General features: G+C 46.2%; 1 protein-coding gene across 3 annotated transcripts in view; it reads left to right on the plus strand.

Moving 5' to 3' along the window:
- The window catches only part of STOX2 (storkhead box 2), a 148,857-nt gene that overhangs the window by 37,379 nt on the left and 91,246 nt on the right, over positions 1-20,232 (plus strand). For 2 of the 3 annotated variants that reach the window (XM_061134482.1, XM_061134486.1), the window contains exon 1: positions 6,866-7,207. The exons of the other annotated variant lie outside the window; for it this stretch is intronic. In XM_061134482.1, the coding sequence (XP_060990465.1) occupies positions 7,042-7,207 (166 nt within the window). In that variant the 5' untranslated portion in view covers positions 6,866-7,041. Of the gene's footprint in view, positions 1-6,865; positions 7,208-20,232 lie in introns of those variants that run through there. 3 annotated transcript variants of the gene reach the window in all.

Consider the following 20,232-nt stretch of genomic DNA (forward strand, 5'->3'; position numbering starts at 1 on the left):
AGCTAGCAGTTTGGGGTCTGGGTGAAAGAGGACAAAGTGTATATAGCAAATACATGGTTCAGTTCAGTTCAGTCGCTCAGTCGTGTCTGACTCTTTGCGACTCAATGAACTACAGCACACCAGGCCTCCTTGTCCATCACCAACTCACGGAGTTTACCCAAACTCATGTCCATTGAGTCAGTGATGCCATCCAGCCATCTCACCCTCTGTCATCCCCTTCTCCTCCTGCCCTCAATCTTTCCCAGCATCAGGGTCTTTTCAAATGTGTCAGCTCTTCGCATCAGGTGGCCAAGTATTGGAGTTTCAGCTTCAGTATCAGTCCTTCCAATGAACACCCAGGACTGATCTCCTTTAGGACTGGTTAGATCTCCTTTCAGTCCAAGGGACTTTCAAGAGTCTTTTCCAACACCACAGTTCAAAAGCATCAATTCTTCGGCACTCAGCTTTCTTTATAGTCCAACTCTCACATCCATACATGACTACTGGAAAAACCATAGCCTTGGACAGACAGATCTTTGTTGACAAAGTAATGTCTCTGCTTTTTAATATGCTATCTAGGTTGGTCATAACTTTCCTTCCAAGCAGTAAGCGTCTTTTAATTTCATGGCTACAATCACCATCTGCTGTGATTTTGGAGCCCCCCAAAATAAAATCTGACACTGTTTCCACTGTTTCCCCATCTATTTGCCATGAAGTGACGAGACCAGATGCCATAATCTTAGTTTTCTGAATGTGAGCTTTAAGCCAACTTTTTCACTCTCCTCTTTCACTTTCATCAAGAGGCTCTTTAGTTCTTCTTCAGTTTCTGCCATAAGGGTGGTGTCATCTGCATATCTGAGGTTATTGATATTTCTCCTAGCAATCTTGATTCCAGCCTGTGCTTCTTCCAGTCCAGCGTTTCTCATGATGTACTCTGCATATGAGTTAAATGAGCAGGCTGACAATATACAGCCTTGACATACTCCTTTTCCTATTTGGAACCAGTCTGTTGTTCCATGTCCAGTTCTAGCTCTTGCTTCCTGACCTGCTTACAGGTTTCTCAAGAGGCAGGTCATGTGGTCTGGTATTCCCATCTCTTTCAGAATTTTCCACAGTTTATTGTGATCCGTGGTAGTCCACCTTATTAGCTGTTTTTGGAAGCCAGAATATCCCAGGTCATATGAATGTGCGTACATACATACACACATACATATGAATGCAGACATATATCATGTGGGCTTCCCAAGTGGCACATTGGTAAAGAATCCACTTGCCAATGAAGGAGACGCAGGTTCAATCCTTGGGTCAGGAAGATCCCCTGGAGAAGGAATTGGCAACCCACTCCAGTATTTTTGCCTGAAAAATCCCATGGACAGTGGAGCCTGGTGGGCTACCATCCATGGGGTCTCAAAGAGCTGGACATGACTTGAGCGGCTGAACACATTGAATGCATCGCGTAAGAAATTCCCCCAGTCTTCCAGCTCAAAAACTTCTGAAAAAGCCTCAGTCTCCTGGGACACACTGTTTTCCATATTCCATTTGTGTTCATAACCCGAGCCATACAAATGCCTGATTTTAAGGTGCATATATGTATGTATCTTTTAACTAAGTACGTTTGTCAGATTAAGCTGTTAATATATTTTTCAAATTATATTTCAGGAAGCAGCAGAAAGATAAATGACTATCAGACTCAGAATTCTGATTTTCTTAAAATATTTATTTATTTGTTTGGCTGTGCTGGGTCCTAGCTGTGGCCTGTGAACTCTTAGGTGTGGCATGTGGGAATCTGGTTTCCTGATCAGGGAAGCAGAGACTTAGCCACTGGGCCACCAGGGAAGTCCCTAGAATTCGGATTTTTATTTAATAAATATTTTAATCACACAGTTCGATGCATATATCACAGCGTACATAAATATGTAAGCACCTGTTTCGTTTCTGCAGACTTAACTCTCTTACCACACCAAAGGGGGACTTTTTGTGTACAGCAAAGATCACTTATAGTTATTTAGGTCTTCAATGAATGTTCAGTGTACTAGAGATACAGATTCAAAATATCAGATTTTCCCTTATAGAGGTATAACTTGGAAAACCAAAATTTCCTTCAGTTTTTAGATTCAACATTATTTGTTTGTACGTTTGGTATTTTAAAGATGATCAAATAAAAACCTAATTCTCAGTGGGCCTTTGAAAAACACTTGATCAACTCAAAGGAAAGACTAAAGTCCCTTTACTCAATAATTAAAACACAGTTATGAAAGACTTCAAACACAAAGCTTTCAGAGTACATAATCAGGCTTCCTTAGTCATCACATCTGAGCCAGTTACTGTGAGCCATTGGACACAGCTATGAACAAAGCAGAACAATGAACTGCAGTGAATAAAGCAGAAGTATCCCTTGCCTTCATGGAGTTTACATACGTGTAACTATTAAATTCATTCACCTCTTGTAAATCTAATAAACCAAAGTTTTAAATGAGGAGCACATCAAAGTCAAAATTCTAACTTTCAACTTCCACTTACAAGTCTAAAATCTGAGTTGGCCCTTGAACAACACAGGTTTGAACTACCCAGGCCCACTTATAAGTGGATATTTTTCAATAGTAAGTACTACATGGTCTGTCCATGGTTGATTAAATCCAAGAACTATGTTTGGGGTGGCAGCTATAAATTATACTGGAATTAACCCGGTTGTTCCAGAGCCAACTGTATACCTTTGAATTAGAATCACAAAGCAAATGTTTGTCTAATTAGTGTCACTAATCTATCCGACATGTAAATACCAAAGGTTCAAATGATTCTTAAGCCTGATTAAAAAATTACAAATACTATGAAAGTGATTTGCTGTATCATTTCTCTATTTAATTCTAAGCCATCCTACTGGGAACAACTGGGATTACACAGTTGAGCTTACTTAATGAACGGGTCGTGACCCAGATACTTGATTGTCTCAGATAGACTGAGAGATTTCAAACTAGGACTAGGGACCTAGAAGTTGTGTATGACCAGAGTGAATCATTCCACAGGACGGATGGACACATCAAGTCTGATTTTAACAGTGGCTCTAGTAATGGGAGGACTTCCCTTGTGGCTCAGACGGTAAAACGTCTGCCTACAATGTGGGAGACCCGGGTTCGACCCCTAGGTCGGGAAGATCCTTTGGAGAAGGAAATGGCAACCCACTCCAGTACTCTTGCCTGGAAAATCCCATGGACGGAGGAGCGTGGTAGGCTACAGTCCATGGGGTCGCAAAGAGTCGGACACGACTGAGCGACTTCACTTCTAGTAATGGGACTCCACCTTTACGTGGAATTTGTTTCACCAGATGTTGTTTGTTAGATTCAAGTCTTACCTTCATAACTTCTTTTGATGTTGCCACTTACTTTGGATGGATAGTTTCTTAACAGCCCCAATCTCTCCTGCTTTACTGATTTGATTCAGCTAACCCACCCTATTGACTGCCTGGTTCTTCTGTGTCTGGCTATTTGGCTTTGGCTTCGAGAACATTTCTGTTGAGTATGGACACTGGGTGATATCACTGCTCTGCAAAGGCCAGCATTCAGAGGTGGCTGAGTGGAGCTGTAACTCTCCTCCCAAAATACCTATCAACCCACCCTCATTCCTTCATATCAACAATGAATCAGTTTTTCAGTTTTAGGTCAAGTGTGATTCAAATTCAAACCAACCCCCCCAGAAAAGCCCTGGATGACCCCCTTCCCTAAACAAATTCTCCCCTCTAAGCCCTCTTTATATAGAAATTCTAAAATTACCATTGCTTCTTTGCTTAAAACCCATCATTGGCTCACTTACTACAATAGAATACAAAACCTTTAACATGCCCTGCAAGTCCTTGCATGATCGGGCTCTTGGCTTCATCCATGATCTCATCATGTGCCTTCCTCTTATGCTCCAATTCCAGCCACACTGGCCTTCTTTCACATCTTCCCACTGAAACCGAGATTCTTTCCTACCTCAGGGCCTTTGCATGCACTGTTACTTTCTGAAACGTCATTCTCCCCACTGTTTGCTTGGATGACTCCACATCCTGCAGGTCTCAGGTTAACCGTCATTTTCTCAACAGAGGTGATTCTTCTTTGTAGACCTCAACACAATCTGTCTATTTATTTGCTTAGTCCTTAAGTTACATGAGGCCATGTGTGGTGTTCTGTTTGCCCAGCACCCATCACAGCATATACTAGATAGTCAATAATAATTTGTTGAATGAATAAGTATCACAGTTGCAATGTGTGTGTGTGCTCAGCCACACAATCGTGACCCCATGGACTCTGGCCCACCAGGCTCCTCTGTCCATGGGATTTCCCAGGCAAGAATACTGGAGTGGGTTGCCATTTCCTCCTCCAGGGGACCCTCCCAACCCAGGGATCTAACCCAGGCCTCCTGCATCTCCTGCACTGGCAGGAAGATTCTTTACCACTGAGCCACTTGGGAAGCTCACAGCTGTCTCAACAATCACCACTAGCCTTCAGTCACAACTGTTATAATCATTCATAGAACCACTTTTGGCTCATGGGAGGTAGAGTAATTGTTTGTTGAATTGGATTGAGATATCTAAATGTCGGTATCTCATGCATCCATTAATACAATTATTTTTATTACCTTTATGGTTCTTTACACATTTATTCTATACCTTCTAAAGCTGGAGGCTTTCTGTTCTTAGTTGTCCTCTTACAGTAAAGAAGACATTTTAGCATGCCTTTTGGGGAACTGCCCTTTTCTAACTTTTAAAAAAGGTCACTGAACATTAGCTAATTGGTATAGGGTTGGTAATAAATCTTGATTAGTGTAAATACACGTTCTATAGGCTGCTTAGTGATTTTTATTTGTTTGTTTACCCTGGTTTCCCGAGAGAGGCATATGAGTAACCCTGGCCCCAGGTTACAGAGGGCAGCCGGGAGATATTGAATGGAAGTTCTAGATTCTATCATGTTTGTGGCGTAAGCTCCTCCCCCTTCTGTGTGGTTCTCCAAGAACCTTGCCCCCCTCCCCCACCCCACCCCAAAATTAATGTCTTGGAAAAGCACCAAATTGTGCTAAGACTCCTGAATCTTAACCATTTAGGACTTGTTGCCTTTTTTTTTTCTTTGCGGGGGAGGGGCTGTTTTTTTTCTTGGGGTATCAGCCGGATCATGGCCTCGTAATGATTTCATATCCCCGTCTCTGTACCTTGGCACCTGCGAAGATGAAAAAACAGCATAAAATACTATTTTGAACGTTGCACCGTCACTCACGGAAAAAGGCGCAAAGGCGTAAGAAAAATCGGCTTTATTTTTGTTGTTTACAACATCTAGGCGTTTTTCGGAAACCCGAAGGAGAAGGTCAGGGTTGCTGGGGAAACGGCTGCAGCTCCGCGCGGTCGGCGTTCGCCGCAATGTGGCCGCGCGCCTGCGACTCGGCGTGACCCCCGCGCCCCGGGCCCCGCGCCCCGCGCCCGGGCCCGGGCGGCGCGTAGCCCCCTCCTCCCGGCCCGCGCCGCGCGCACTGTTGTCCTTGAGCGATTGGTTGGCTGGACCAGAAACAGCTGTGCAGAGCTGAGCCTGCAGAGGGGCTGTGGACCTGAATGCAGGCTGTCGGGCTGGGAGTGACTGACCCCGGGGCCTCGAGGGAGAGAGAGGACGAGTCGGAGCCGCCTCCGCCGCGCTCTCCCGGCGGCGTGGAACCAGGTGCCCGGGCGCTGGCGGCGGTCGGAGAAGCTCCGGGTTGGCGCCCCCTTCCCCAGGCTCTAGCTGCCTTCGGGGTTGGTGCAGGTGGGGGCCAGGCAGGGCACCGCGGATCGCCCCGTTCCCACCGACCGGTTTCTCTTCCTTTCTGCGAGGGGGAGGCGCTAACCCTCAAAAAAATGTAAATATCCAGGCGCTGACTCCGGGCTGGGGCACCAGCCGAGGTCCCGGCGCCGCCGCCGCCGCCGCCGCCGGGTGTTTTGCATGGAAAATGAGAAGCCAGACAGGATCGGTGCTCTTAACTTAATACAGCTCGGCGATTAGCAGGAGGCCGGGCAGCTTCCCGGCTCCCTGTCCATCGATAGCCTTTCTGCGCGCTCGCCGAGCCGCGGTGCGGCCGTGCCGGGTGTCGTCCGGCAGATGCCGCATCCTTGGCAGTCATGGCTCCCGTCGCCGCCGCGGCCAGTAAGTAGGAGCATGCATGTGTAGGGGGGGCACATGCGTGTCGGCGCGCGCGCGCACACTCACACACACGCACACACGCACGCACACCACCCCGAGCCTCGGAAGGAAGGAGGAAGACCGACGAGGCGCTGCAGTCGCGAGGACGACTCGGGCTCTTCGTGGATTCGGCAGGAGCCGGCCTGGCGCAGCTGCTGACTGCAGAGCCTGCCCCGGCTCGTGGGCACACGCGCCCCCCACCCCCCGACCCGAGCCTCTGGAATGAAGACTGCCTCCCGAGGACTGCAGGGGAGGCAGAGCCAGCCCGCGCCAGGGACTGCGGGCCGCGCGGCCGGTAGGCCCAGGGGGACACGACTTGGACGCTGTCATCCCCACGCCTCGCTCTGAGTCGCCGGGTGCCGAGAGGGTCTGCCGCCGCCCCCTCCGGCTTCCCGGGCACCCGATCCCGGGTCAGCCCCGGAGGCCCCGGCTTCCTCATTTGTTTGGGGCTTTTGTGCCGGGGGCTCACAGTTGGCTAAGCACTCCAGCGCTGAATCGGGCCATTGTCTGCGCTCCCATTGCTTCCACGCTGCAAGTCTCGGCGCCCCCACCCCGCCCGCCCCGCTCCCCGCCTCCTCCTGGCCGGGGAGCCTCCTAACGTGCCTTTCCCCCCCCCAGGAATCTGGAAGCTATAAGCCGGGCGGATTGCAAATGAAGTGTAATGCATTGTGGGACGTGTGTAAAATCGGAGCCTTCGCCGTGGGGGGGTGTGGGGGCGTGGGGAGGGCCGGACCCGCCGCTGGCGGTGTAGACGCCGACGAGGAGGGGCTGGGAAAATGCGCGCAGAGTCCGCCCGGGTCGTGCCCGCCGTAGACGGATGAAGCCGCGCGCTGCGCCCCGGCGCTGAGGCCCGGAGGATCGGGGGCGGCGGGTCGCCCTCTCCACCATGAAGAAGACCCGGAGCACAACCTTGCGGCGCGCCTGGCCTAGCTCGGATTTCTCGGACCGGGCCTCGGACCGCATGAGGTCCCGCAGCGAAAAGGACTACCGCCTGCACAAGCGCTTCCCCGCGGCCTTCGCGCCCCAGGCTTCGCGGGGCTACATGACATCAGGTTGGTAACCGCGTTTCTGCCCCCGCGGGCCGGGACCGCGGGGTGTGCTCGGGTCCTTCCCGGGGAGGGGACGCGCGGTGATGGATGCGATAAGTTATAGGGAACGCAGGGAAAAAAAAAAAAAAAATTAGCTCCCATCCACCATTTTGTACCTCCGCAAGATCCACAGCAGGCCCTCTCAATATGGGGTTGGAGAGCTGTTAGTTAGGTAAAATCTGGGAGGGGGACGCGCCAGGCGTTTTGGCTGCACAGATAAATGACCGCCAGCCCGGGCGCCCAGCCTCCCTGGGCTCGTGGAAGAGCCGGCGTCCGCGGTTGCCCTCGGTACCGGGCTGGCTCGCTCCCGCTCGGTGGCCAGTTATTATATCCTACCGAGTATTTAAACAGCCCTTCTTTCTTACAAGGGAACAGGTTCCATACACAGTTTTGGATGGTTTGAGTCAGGGGAGAGGTTGCAGTCAGGCTGGTCGGCTTGCTTGCACGCAGGGAGCTGTGTCGCGGCTCATTGAATGCATTCGGTGGGGTAATGGTGTGTATGCGGATTGAATGCTCACATGATTCTGCGTGCATTTAACATATGTTGCTTTGAATTAGGTTGTATGGGAAGAATGCAGGCAGTATCATGTGTTTGCATGCCAGATAGGAAGGACAAACAAGACGGTAAATGAGGATGAAGGCTTCAGAAAGGGTTTCGTCTCAAAACGCATAGAAGCCTTTCTGAAGGCGCCAGTTAGTTTCCTTTGGAAATGCAGCGGAATGGCTTTGCTTGTGTGTCTTGGGAGCCCAGGGATAAAATCCTCGAAATGCTGAAGGAGGAGGACTGTGAGACTTTGCTCCTTGTTTTCTTTTTTCTATTGACCACTTCTATGTAGCGATGTTTAAGACACCAATTTTGTTTGATTTGGTTTTCATTCTGAATGAATTCATTTTCTTGGAAACAAAATGTCATGGAAGAACCGAGATTATATTTGAAAACACATCCTGTACCAGACCATTCTAAATCCTGGGAAGATTGCTTTAAGCTTACAGTTGGTACTTAAAGTGTAGCTCTACTATCTCCTAAAACAGCAAGTTGGTTGTTTTTTGTTTTTTTTTAACCTAGGCCCAGTATTTCATGCTTTAAAAATGTCTTGTGACCGCACTTCCATGAGTAGAAAACCTAAATAAAATACCCATCTTTTTTTTTATTGCAAAATCTGGTGACATAAGGATGTACTGTTTTGGCAATAAGGCCCCCTTGATTTTCCCGGTCATGAAAAACCAAATTTGTAAAGGAAGTGACAACTACAGTTTATGCTTCAGTAATTGAAGTCAATCACTCCTGTGGTTGCTTTATTCTTCAGGCTGGTGGCAGTAAATTTTGAAATACAGCTAAATCCAAACGTAACCTCAAAACATGTCTGTCCATAAACCCATGTCTGTTCTGGGTGTTCAGATAATCTCAGGTTTCATATGTTTGAGGTTTGAATGTCTTCATTCCACTGTGAATGGTTCCCCCTCTTTTCTTTTTGCCTCTCTTCAGGAATCAGTACTGATACCAAGTGTGAGGTTGGGGGGTGGGGGGCAGGTGGCGGTCATTTCTTCAACAGACCTGCAAGACTCTCTAATACTTTCAGGCGTATTCCCATGGAGCCCATTCTTATCTCTCTTGGCATAGCATCATTATGATCACCGTTTCCTTCTTTGCTAAAGAACTTCTCTGCTATTGCCAGTTTTGCAAGGTATTTTTGAGGGCTTGAGGAAGAAGCTTTTCATTTTCTTTGATTCTCTTGTTTCATTTCTTGCTCTGCACATGGCAAGCTGGTCCTGAGGGGATACTGAAGGATCAGCTCTTTCAGGCTGGTGGAGGTCTATGTAGATTTCACATTAGCTTACTATTGAGAAAAGAAAACCCAAAGGTGGGGGAAGAGGAGCTATGTGATTCATTCAGCATTTCATGGAATCTCCCCTGCCTCAAGCAGAGCACCTTGCTAGATTCTCATGGGGCTGCAGTTTTGTCCAAGGATGGAAGTGGTTATTTATTCTTTGTTTTAATTATTGTCCAATACATATAATAAAAGGGGTTGGGGCTCATGGAAGGATCTGATAATTATTAAACAAACTCCTCCAATGAACACTGGGAGAGTAGGTGCAATCTTATATACACATCTTTCTGGGGGAGTTTGGAAGTAGCTTATCAATTTCCTTTTCAAAGATAAGTATTGATAGTAATAGGTGGTATATTGAGACACTTGGAGATCACATGGGAGAAGTTCTCTTCCCCTTAACAAATGTGAGAAAATCCATTTGTGTCAAGTTAGTGACTCTGGGTACAAACAGACCCTTTGTCATTTAAAAACAAAACAGAAAATGAAGCAACTTAGAAACAAGTGAGGCTTTTCATATTTCTTCTGTTCAGTCGTTTGACATAATAGCTACTAGTAATAGCTACTAGTGTTTATCATACTTCTTCTCAGTAAAAAGAGATTTTGTTGTTGAGTTCAAAGGACAAGATAAGCTTCAGAGAAGCATTAAATGACTTAATTTCAGTGAGGTATTTTTAGAAATCCCCATCCAAAAAAACTCCTTAAAAATATTGTGAAAATCACTTTTTCTTTTAACTTTAGGAAAGAAAAGATCCTTAGAAGTTTTAATAGTTCTTCTTTTGGTCTGGCCTCCTGTCACACAGTAGGTATTTCAAGTTTAAATGTGTTTTTTTAAGGCAAAATTATAGGCATTCCATAATAGCTTTCTAATGAGACAGCACCTTTTCAAACAGTCTTTTCTTCACTAATGCATAATTGCCAGTTTGAAATGTGATTTATAGCAATAGGCTTGACATTTAGCCTTAGCTTTTTCGTGTACCTTGGGATAAACTACACTTAAGCTCAAGAGGTTAAAATAGACACATCTAAAATTTAAAGAGATCCTGCAAACAGATGGTTAGATAGAGAATTCTGAAACTTTAAATTTTAAAGACTGTGCTTTATGTGACTATTTCAGCCCCCAACTCATGCTACCAAATCAAAAATAATCCTAAGAACTCACAGGCCTCCTGGCAACCAGCAAGTTCACAGGCCATGAGATGAGTTCATTGTTCATCTTGAATGTTAATTTCCCAAGGTGGTTTCTGGGCAGAAGGGGAAAAATCTTGCCTTTTGTTTAAATCAAGATGAATAATATACATCCATGATCTGAATAAGAAAAAGGGTTAGGTCAAATGAATGTGGGGTTATTATTCCACAGTTTCTGAAACTAGAAATTATGATATTACTTAGAGGGAAAAGTAAAACTACCCACAAAGAGGGAAGTAGCTATGTAATCCTTAGGGCTTCGTATATGGAAAGCTGCTCACCTACCTTCATGAAATGATTTTCAAGGCATAGTACCTTTGTTAATGAAGGAGTTAGAACTTTCTCTGTTAGGATCTTGTGAACTGTGACCTCTTTATGCAAATAACACAACTGACTTTTAACTTTCTTCCCTCTCCTCTTCCTCTGCCCCAGGTTGGGGGGGCGTGGCTGCTTCTTTATATTGTACATGGCATGCAACCAAGTTTGGGGACATTTCATTGATCAAGATTGGAAAGCAGCTTTGTTTTTTCACTATAAAGGTTCTACTGCGCACTTGCATGAAAGGTATCCTTTATGAACTCGACACCCCAAAGTCATGGTACTTTTCGGTGAATGCTTGTCATTTGAAAGAAAAATAAAGCAGAGAGTTTTAAAGGATTTGAAAAGGAAGCCCCAAATTGCCATCTGAAGAAAATATAAGTCAGTTTGGCCTGCTGATCTAACTAATGTGAATCAGTGGGGGGGGGGGGGAATGGCCAAGACACCACTTTGATGAGTTTATGAGTTTTCATTTTTTAGAAACTAATTCTGGGGCACAGTGGATGGTGTGTCCCAGTTCCTTATGTTCTGTTATTTTGAGAGACGTGAGAATTTTCTGGGATGGGCACCCAGGGTTCTAATCTGGGCCTGCCCCAAACCAGCTGTGTCCCTGGTGGGTCCCATGACTGCTCCCATCTGTAATGGGCCCCCCGGCCCACATTTCCATCACAGGATTGGGCTCCCTGGCGGCTCTGTATTGAGCAAGGCTGGGATTTCTGAGCACTTACACAGGAATGGTTAGAAATAACCTTTGCCCTTTCTTCTTATTGGAGTCATGTGCTTCCGTACCTGGGGTGTGTGGGAAGAGTGCGCTTTTGACGACAGAGTCTTATTTCCTGTCATCCCCAGATGTTCCATTAAGTGACTGTGTTAGAGCTTGTCCTGGTGACCGGACTGAGGGGAGTAGGGGGGGCTGAGGGATGAAGTCCTGGGAGGTTCTGATCATTTGTGAGTTTTCATAAACAGCATCCTGTTGCCTCCTGTTCCCTCTTTGCGGAGATCCATTTCCAGCCTCGCTGCTCCAACTGTGTTTTAATTTGAAACTACCTGTGTTGACTCCTTGCATCAGGCTAGTGGAAGTGAGGAATATTACACTTGGTGGTGAATGACTTTATTCTTTATTTCCCGGGAGAACGTGAATGTGGTTGCAAAAGGTCACCTCTCTTGGTATTTCGATATCTTTTACACTCTTGTGAACGTTTTTATTTGAAAAAAGGAATGAGCATATTGTATAAAAACCTTAGCGTTTTTATACCTCCAGAGCAATTGTGGCTTAAATTCTCTATACCCCAGAGAGTTAGGGCCGTTCAGACACTGGTTTGTTCTTTGGTACAAGATTGCTTATGCTGAGGGCAGGTAGAGCCAAGGAGCGAAGTCTGGATGGATCCTTGCTGGTGGGAACGCATGCCGACTTTCGCAACTAGGACAGGTTTTGTAGATCAGCCATAGAAACTGCGTGAGGCCTGATCTGTCAGGTTTAGAGGAGAGGTTCTTGTAGTTCGTAAGAATTTAGACTATAGACTCTATAATGTAGCCCTCACCAGTTACATGAGAGAGAAACGACATGGGTAATTTTTTTTTAAGTTGATAGTAAACTTTTCCTTAAGTAGTTAATCTCCAGACTATTTTTATTTGACATCGGAATGCACAACCAGTTGGCCAGAACATCCCATTGATTCCTACCACCTAAATAGTTCTAAAATCTGCCCCTCCCCCTTTATCTCAGTTGTTTGAATCTTCTGTTCTATTAGGATGTCTTCTAAACCGACCATGTCCAATTCATGCTCCATGTGTCCCCAGAGGGACTTTATTTATTTATTTTTTTAATCCCTCTTAGAGCAAAACTGATCATGTTACTTTCCAACTCTTTTTGATGTTTCTCGTGCCTGTGAGTGAAGTCTGAGACCAAGGCTCCTCATGGCGTGACTTCCCCTACTTTTCCTTCCTTTCCTTCCCCCACCCGCCCTGTGTTTCAGGCTCTGGAATCTCTATCTCTGCAACATCTTGTTGCTGTTTATGTGCCTTTTGTGACTTATGTCACTCCACTGAGAATGTGCTCTGTATCTTTAAAGGTCTGATATTTAGCTAATGTATAAGGCTAATGCTATTGAGCCTTCCAGAACAAGCTCATATACCCCCTCTTTCTGCAGCACATCACTCACATGACATTTGTTTTATGCGTGTGTTATAGCAATATGGTTGCATTGTACTGTACCTCGGGTTTACTGCCAGTGAATTCCTCAGTCTTGGTATTACGTGTTTGTATCAGCCATAGAGCTTGGCATATATCAGGGACTCTGGCATTGTTTATTGGACAAATGAATAAAACATGGCTTCTCTTTAAAAAGTTTGTCCGTTGAAGAGATATCTTGAATTCCTAATGTGAGTCATCCTTTTGTACTCACGAAAATTCTACTCTTCAAGGACCTCCTGTTGTGGTTGGTAGGACCAGCTCTCTGTGAGTTAACCATTCGAAAGTAGTAAATACTGGAACGTAATCAAGAGTTCAGTGGGGTGGTTGATATGGCTGGTGTAAGTGGAACAGGAGTTCAGAGAAGAGATGCCAATACAAAACACTGCCTGGAGGGAGGATTTCCTTGTTTATTGAAAGACTGGATAAGAGTTGAAGAGAGAGGAGGAGGAGAACTGGGGGAGTGTTGTAGAAGCAATATGAACCAAGGCATGCAGCTGGCAAGGAACACATCAGCGTGAAATTTGCCATACTGTAGCTGTGGGATGTAACTAGAAATAATGTGTAGCTCGGTCAGATAGGGTCTTTAAATGTAGATAAGATTTAGAATTTATGGGGCAGAAATTAGATTCATGAGTTTGGGAGAGAAACAATGAAAGGAGCATCTTAGGAAGAGGTGTCTGGCTGTGGCTGGCAGGGTAGATGGAAGAGATGAGAGTTGGGAGGCTAGGAGGCCAGCTGGAAGGTGGTGGAAGGGACAGACTGATCAAGCAGTAGGATGTTGAGGGACCACCCCAGGGCAGTGTTTCCCAACGCTGCTAGGCATTAGCACACCACCCTTGAGAACTTGTAAACCAACTCCACATGCCATCTGTGCTTTGGTTTATGTAATAGTTCTGTTGAACGCTACCCACTTTTATATTTAAACGGGTGAAAAAAGAAGCATTTTTAACTTCATATGAAATGATGGGTCTCATTTGACAGTTATTTTCCTGACCCCTTTTACAATTATTATTATATCACTATCTCAGTAAAAAAAAAAAATGATCCAACCAGACACCACCTGAAATGTGGTGGTACCTGAGTGGTACTCACGCCTCATAGTGAGAACTCGTATCAGCCAAAAAAGGACGGGTGAGCGTGAAGGGCAGAGGGAACATTTCTGAAAAGAAAGGAGCCGGCTGTTCCTTTGTAAGTGACTAGATTGAAGAGGGGAGAGGAAATCAAAGGTGAATCAGAGATTTTTGTTGGAAGAATGCAACACGTGACCAGGAGGCTTGGGGGGAGTGGGGCAGATGGTGAGATCCATGTTGGACTTAAAAGAGTTGGTTGTCTAAGCGGAGAAGTAGGTACACACGTGATGGGGTAGTTTGGGGGTCACCCACTTAGTGTTAATGAGAACATGGAAATACCTAAGCCGTTGTACTTCCCATTCTGCTTCTTCGAGGGGAGCAGATGACTTGCTTATTTTTATTTCCAGCAGATGGAAGGTCAGTTGGATTCCGTTAACGTTGGATCCTACTTGGGTTTCTGAAAACCCGGAGACCCGAGGTTAGGATTTAGAGATCATCTGCTCTCGTTTCCTAAAAGTAAAGTGCTTTTTAATGCTTGCATTTGTTTGATTAGTGTTTGCACTTACTCAGAAGCCCTTGTGTTGTTGATACAAGGGATATGCTTTTGGTATCTCTAGTTCAGGTTTGAAAAGAGTTTAGAGCTCTGCAGACAGCAGCACAAAAGACTAGACCAGCTATGTAAATAATGTATATTTCAAACATCTGTCATATACCGATTCCGTTGGAAATTTATGGCTTAGGTAACTCATATACACAGTTAAAAATCTCCATTTATCTTCCTACGTAAATCCATGATGGCCCCTCCAGGCCAAGTTTTCTCTTTTTGAAGATAAAAGAGAAGTATTTGGCAGGTGCCTGTGGGCATTAGAGGGAGCAGGACTTATGCCCAGCCCTCTCCTTCTGATGGCCATAGTTTCAGAGAGAGAGGAACTGTCTATCTCTGTAATTAACACCCCCACCTCAGCCCTACTGCAGATTCCTGACTAAGCCGGCTCCCCTCTGAGAGCTCACAGACCATTTATTGCCTTCGGCACATCCAACTTTTGCTTTGAAATCATTTATTTCTTTATTAGATGAAATGAAGGCCCCTATAATGATTGAGGTACCATGGATAACTGTCATTTTTTTGGCTGCCCAGCAGGTGAACTCCCTCCCCCAGTCTGTATATTTCCCCACTGTCGTGAGTTGAATGTGTCCTCCCCAAAAGATAACATCCAAGTCCTAACCCTTGGTAACCCTGAATATGACCCTATTTGGAAATAAGGTCTTTGCAGATGGAATTAAGTTAAGATGTGGTCATACTAGCGTCAGATGGGTCCTGCATTCAGTACGGCTGATGCCCTTATAAGAAGAACAAAGAGACACAGACACAGAGGAGGCGTCCATGTGAAGGTGGGGGAGGGATTGGAGTGATGGGTCTGCAAGCCAAGGCAGTGTGGGGGTTGCCCGCAACCTCCAGAAGCCAGTAGAAAGGTGTGGAAGGGCTTCTCCCCCAGAATCGCCAGATGGAAACAATCCTTCGACTCTTGGCTTCCAAAGCTGTCAAGAGAATAAATTTCTCTTTGTTTTAAGCCACCCAGTTTGTAGCACTTTCTGTCAGCAGTCCTAGGAAACCAGTATACTCACCCCATGGACCTTGGGACCCCATGGACCCCATGCACCTCGCTTCCCTGTGGAGACTGAACTTGACCATAGCCCTGCTGTCCTGGCCCGCCTGCCTGCGGTCATGGTTTCACCAAGTGTTCACTCCTTCGCAGACTCTGCATCTGGCACTTGCAGGGCAGTGAGGTGTGGTCCCTGGGTGGTGGTGGTGTAGCAGCAAGATGGCATTCTGCAGGCAGCATCCCGTGTGTGGCAGTGTGGGCAGTGCCCACTGCAGAGTGGTTTGAGCTTGGCCTGGCTGCCATGGTGTCCTCACTGAAGTGGCTCTGAGTTCCAAGCCTGGGTCTCCAGGCCTCCCTGTGATCTTGAGTTTCTCAGTACTTTTCAGTAAATTCCTTTTCCAAGAGGCTGTGTAGCCAAGTGATTTAGAGCAGACATGTAGCTCAGATGGCTTCATACTCCAGCCTTTCCATTACTGAGTGGCTAAACTTGGACAAATTACCTCTTTTTGCAGGGCCTCAGTTTCCTTACCTGTAAAATGGGAATAATAATGATATGTATGTATCCATGTGGTTTGGGGTGAATTACGTGAATAATACACGTAAAGTATTTCTTTGGTTCTTGTTGAATAGACATGGAAGAACCCCAGGGGAGGGAGGTGGGAGGGGGGTTTCAGGATGGGGAACACATGTAAATCCATGGCTGATTCATGTCAATGTATGGCAAAAACCACTACAATATTGTAAAGTAATTAGCCTCCAACTAATATAAATAAATAAAAAAGTAAATGAAGAGGGATTTAAAAAAAAAAAGAAAAGAAATGGAAGAACCCCAAAGGAAGCAAATAGAATCTCAAAAAGGCCTCACAATTGTCACTTCAAAGTATGCTGTCAAGTGTAAATTGTGTATAAGCTACATTAAAAAAAAGTACAGTTAAGTTTTGCCTTCATTTTGTAAAGCCGTCGGGGCCCTTGTTATCCCCTCTGCAGGAACACCCAGGTTCCCCTCTGCCTTGCATTCAGCTGCTTGGTGTCCCACACTCTGCTCCTCTCTGGCCTGATGGGGCCGTTTCTTCTCCGTGCTCCCGCGGCGTCCTTGCGCGCCTCTGACATCATTCACACACCTGTCGTCGTCGTCTTGTCTGGTCCTCTCTCTAGACTGCACACTCTGTGAGCTTGGTTCTCGTCTCACCCGGTTTTGCTCCAGCAGTTGCTGGGCAGGTAGGAGGCATTCAGGAGGAGTTGAAATGTGCATCTGTGGGGACTCACTGTCTTGCTTACATTCCTGATAGTTTCAGTGAGATCCACGACCTCTGTATTTCCCTTCTGTGACAGCATAGTCTCCTGAGGATTGATGGTGAGAGGCCCCCAGGGTCCTTGTGCCCTTTGAGAAATCCTGACGCATTCATCCACACACCAGGCTGAAGGCGTAAACTGCGGCACTCTAGATATCTGCCGGCTGGTACATATATAAACTTCCATACTGGGATTTCAGACATTCCAGCGTGGATCTTTGGTGAGATTATAAAACAATGTAGCTTTTTGGAATCCACCAAATTTCTAGGATAAAACATCCCTTTAGATGCTGGAGCTTATAATTATAATGGGGCTTCCTGTGAACCTAATGAACTCACTTGAATTTTCATTTGGACTGGTTTTAAAGTAATTGAAGGGAGTATTTGGACCTTTTTTTTTTTCCCTCCTACACTTACTGACTGGTTATTTATAATGAAGACAATGGACTGCTGTTGATAAACTTTTTTTTTTTTTTAAGTCTCCTTAGCCAAGGATCTGAACATGTGTAGAAGAGCTGAGCAGTGAAGATAGTGTCAGGTGGATTTTTCCATAATTGAAATAGTGGCTTCTTATGTTCATAAAGTGCCTTCATGCAGTGGCAGGCTTTTAACTTGGGGCTTTAATTTTACTCTTCGGCCCTGCTGTGTGGCAGGTGGTTATCTTAGTTTCTGGACCAGGGATTGAACTTGCACACCCGTTGCATTGGAAGTGAGGAGTCTGAATCACTGGCCCACCAGGGAAGTCCCTTGATTTAGGGCTCGGAAGTGAGACAGTATGTTGGTGTCCTGGCACCTGCTTGCTCCCTGTATAATCTTGGCAATGTATCTTCTGCTTCTCATGTATAAAATGAGGATAAAGTAGTATCTAATGTGTAGTTGCCATGTGGAGTAAATGAGCAAATGCATGCAAAATTTTAATAATTAGCATCGTGCCTGACACATGGTAAGAACTTAGTACGTTTTTTGCTGCTGTATTATTTCTTTGGGTACATAACTCTACAAGAGTGACTTGTTCCTAAATATTTAATACTTGAGCACGTAGAAGAAGGGAGATGACAGATCATTTGTCCAGGGTTGATTGGAGTTAAAAACATCTTTCAATCTGATTCTTGTACTTTGGTCCTCACTTAATCACAAAGCAAATATTCCGTTACCTCCTGACTTGGGTATTTGATCTTCTAAAAGGTTCACAAAATTATTCATTCACCTAAGTGGGCTCACTTGTCCCTGAGTTTCCATCTTAGGAGACGTGGTAGAGAATCATTGTGTTTTCAACATTCCCATGAGGTAGAAATCTAAGAGAACTTGGCTGCACCTGAAATCAGGGAGATGCTGCCCCGTCTAACGTGTGTGTGCGCTAAGTTGCTTCATTTGTGTCCGACTCTTTGTGACCCCATGGAGTTGCCCACCAGGCTCCTCTGTCCATGAAGTTCTCCAGGTGGGAATACTGGAGTGGGTTGCCATGCCCGCCTCCAGGGGCTCTTTCCCACCCAGGGATCAAACCCACATCCCTATGTCTCCTGCCTTGGCAGGCGGGTTTCCTTACCACTGCACCGGCTGGGAAGCCCATGTTCCTCCCTTGGTGACTTTAAAATAGTCAGGATGGTGCCCCGGAATCTCAGCGTGTCCCCTTGGGTTACGGAAAGGGGGTGCTACCCTTTGGGATCCGCTTTTCACTTGTGTTAATATTTCAGCAGCTTTCCTTCAAGCAGATGGCTTGGCAGCAGGACTCGGGGCTCTGGGATGACAGACGGAGCCGGGGGAGGAGATGAGGGTTTTCCCTCCTCCGCAGCTTTCGAAGCTGCCGCCACCTCCGCCTCACCTCACTGTCGAGGCAGACATGCAGAGCGTGGCCGGCCAGGATTTGAGAACTCAGAGCTTCCAGTTTTTGAACACATCACCCCTCCCCAGGTCTCCCTTCCTTCAAAGTCCAGGGGGAAAAAGCTGCAAGGGAACCTCAAGTGTATATGAAGTAGCTTGCCTTACATGGCTGCGGCCAACTCATTGAACTTCAAAAGCCTCCTCTAATTATAACTCCACAGTATGACAAAAGCCTTGGCTTTTGTGGGCGAAAGCATGGTTTTTGGAGACGGCAGATCTTGTTTTCCCATATGCTGTACCCTGCTTGGTTGTGGGTGGTTTCAACATGTGGAGAATTTCAAAGAACATTTGTTCGGGATGCCAAAGGCATAATGAGTGATGGTGTACCATCCTGAGCTGAAGGGCCAGGAAGGAAGGTTTCCATTGTTACGTGCAGCCGGAGGTGGGACAGGGCGTTCTCCCCAGTGGAGCCATGCAGAGCATCACTGGGCTGGGCTTGATGCTGAGAGCCTCATGCCGTGTTGTGTAGACAGGTCCGGGAAGGTTCCTGTTCAGCCTGGCCGTGGGAAGCCAGAGGTCAAAGGTCCCAGGCCATGAGCCCAGGGTTTCCTCTGTTGGTCTGAGAACAGGCTTCCTATCAAGGTAAGAGTTCCCGGGGCCTCCTAAAATATAGACATGAAGAGGGGGCCTTTTAACCCTCCATTCCTCCTCCTCCCAAGGAAGGGAACCATTGTTTATTGAGCATGTACTTGGTACCAGCCAGTGCTTAAGAATGATCTCATTTTGTCTCAGAACGGTCCTGGGAGGCAGTCACCAATGAATATTTGAAGCATCACAGGCCATGACACTGAGATTTTACACACACACACACACACACACACACACACTTAAAATCTTATATGTACTAGACTATTAGTCTACATGCTTCTTCTTGTTGTTCTGTTACTCAGTTGTGTCCAACTCTTTGCGACCCCATGGACTCTAGCCTCCTCTGTCCATGGGATGTAGCCCACCAGCCTCCTCTGTCCATGGGATTCTCCAGGCAAGAATACTAGAGTGGGTTGCCATTTCCTATTCCAGTGGGTCTTCCCAACCCAGGGATCGAACCCATGTCTCCTGCTTTGGCAGGCGGATTCTTTACCACCATGCCATCTGGGAAGCCCAGTCTACGTGCTACCTGTTGGTAAAATTAACTTCTTATTTTTAAGTAAATGTGAAGTATTTGCTTTCACCACTCCAGTGGTTCATCTTGTACTCTCTGTAAGGAGCCTGCTGGAGAGGCCTGGCTGGTACTGAGAGGAGAGATTTTAGAGTTTCCTGCTTACTCGAACAAGTCTAACCTCAAGTATTTGTATATGTCATTGGAAAAAAGAATCCCAACTCTGCCAGCTGATGTTCTGAGCGTTACCACACTTTGACCAAAGAATAGTAAGAGTCTCCTAAAACCTGGCAGGGTGTCCGGGGGTGCATGGGAGGCTGTTGCTGGAATATTCCTGTGCTGCTGTTTCTTGTGCTTCCTCCTCTTATCACTCTAGAGGGGGTTTCTCGTTCTTCTGCTGTGAGCTCCCTGCTGTCCTAACTGGCCCAGTGTTATCAGGAGCTGTCCATCAGTGCAGTGAACACCCCTGATTTATTTGGAGGAGATGAAATCCTTGGGATTACATAGTGCTTAG

Source organism: Dama dama, chromosome 32 (assembly GCF_033118175.1).
Source record: "Dama dama isolate Ldn47 chromosome 32, ASM3311817v1, whole genome shotgun sequence".
Taxonomy (NCBI): domain Eukaryota; kingdom Metazoa; phylum Chordata; class Mammalia; order Artiodactyla; family Cervidae; genus Dama; species Dama dama.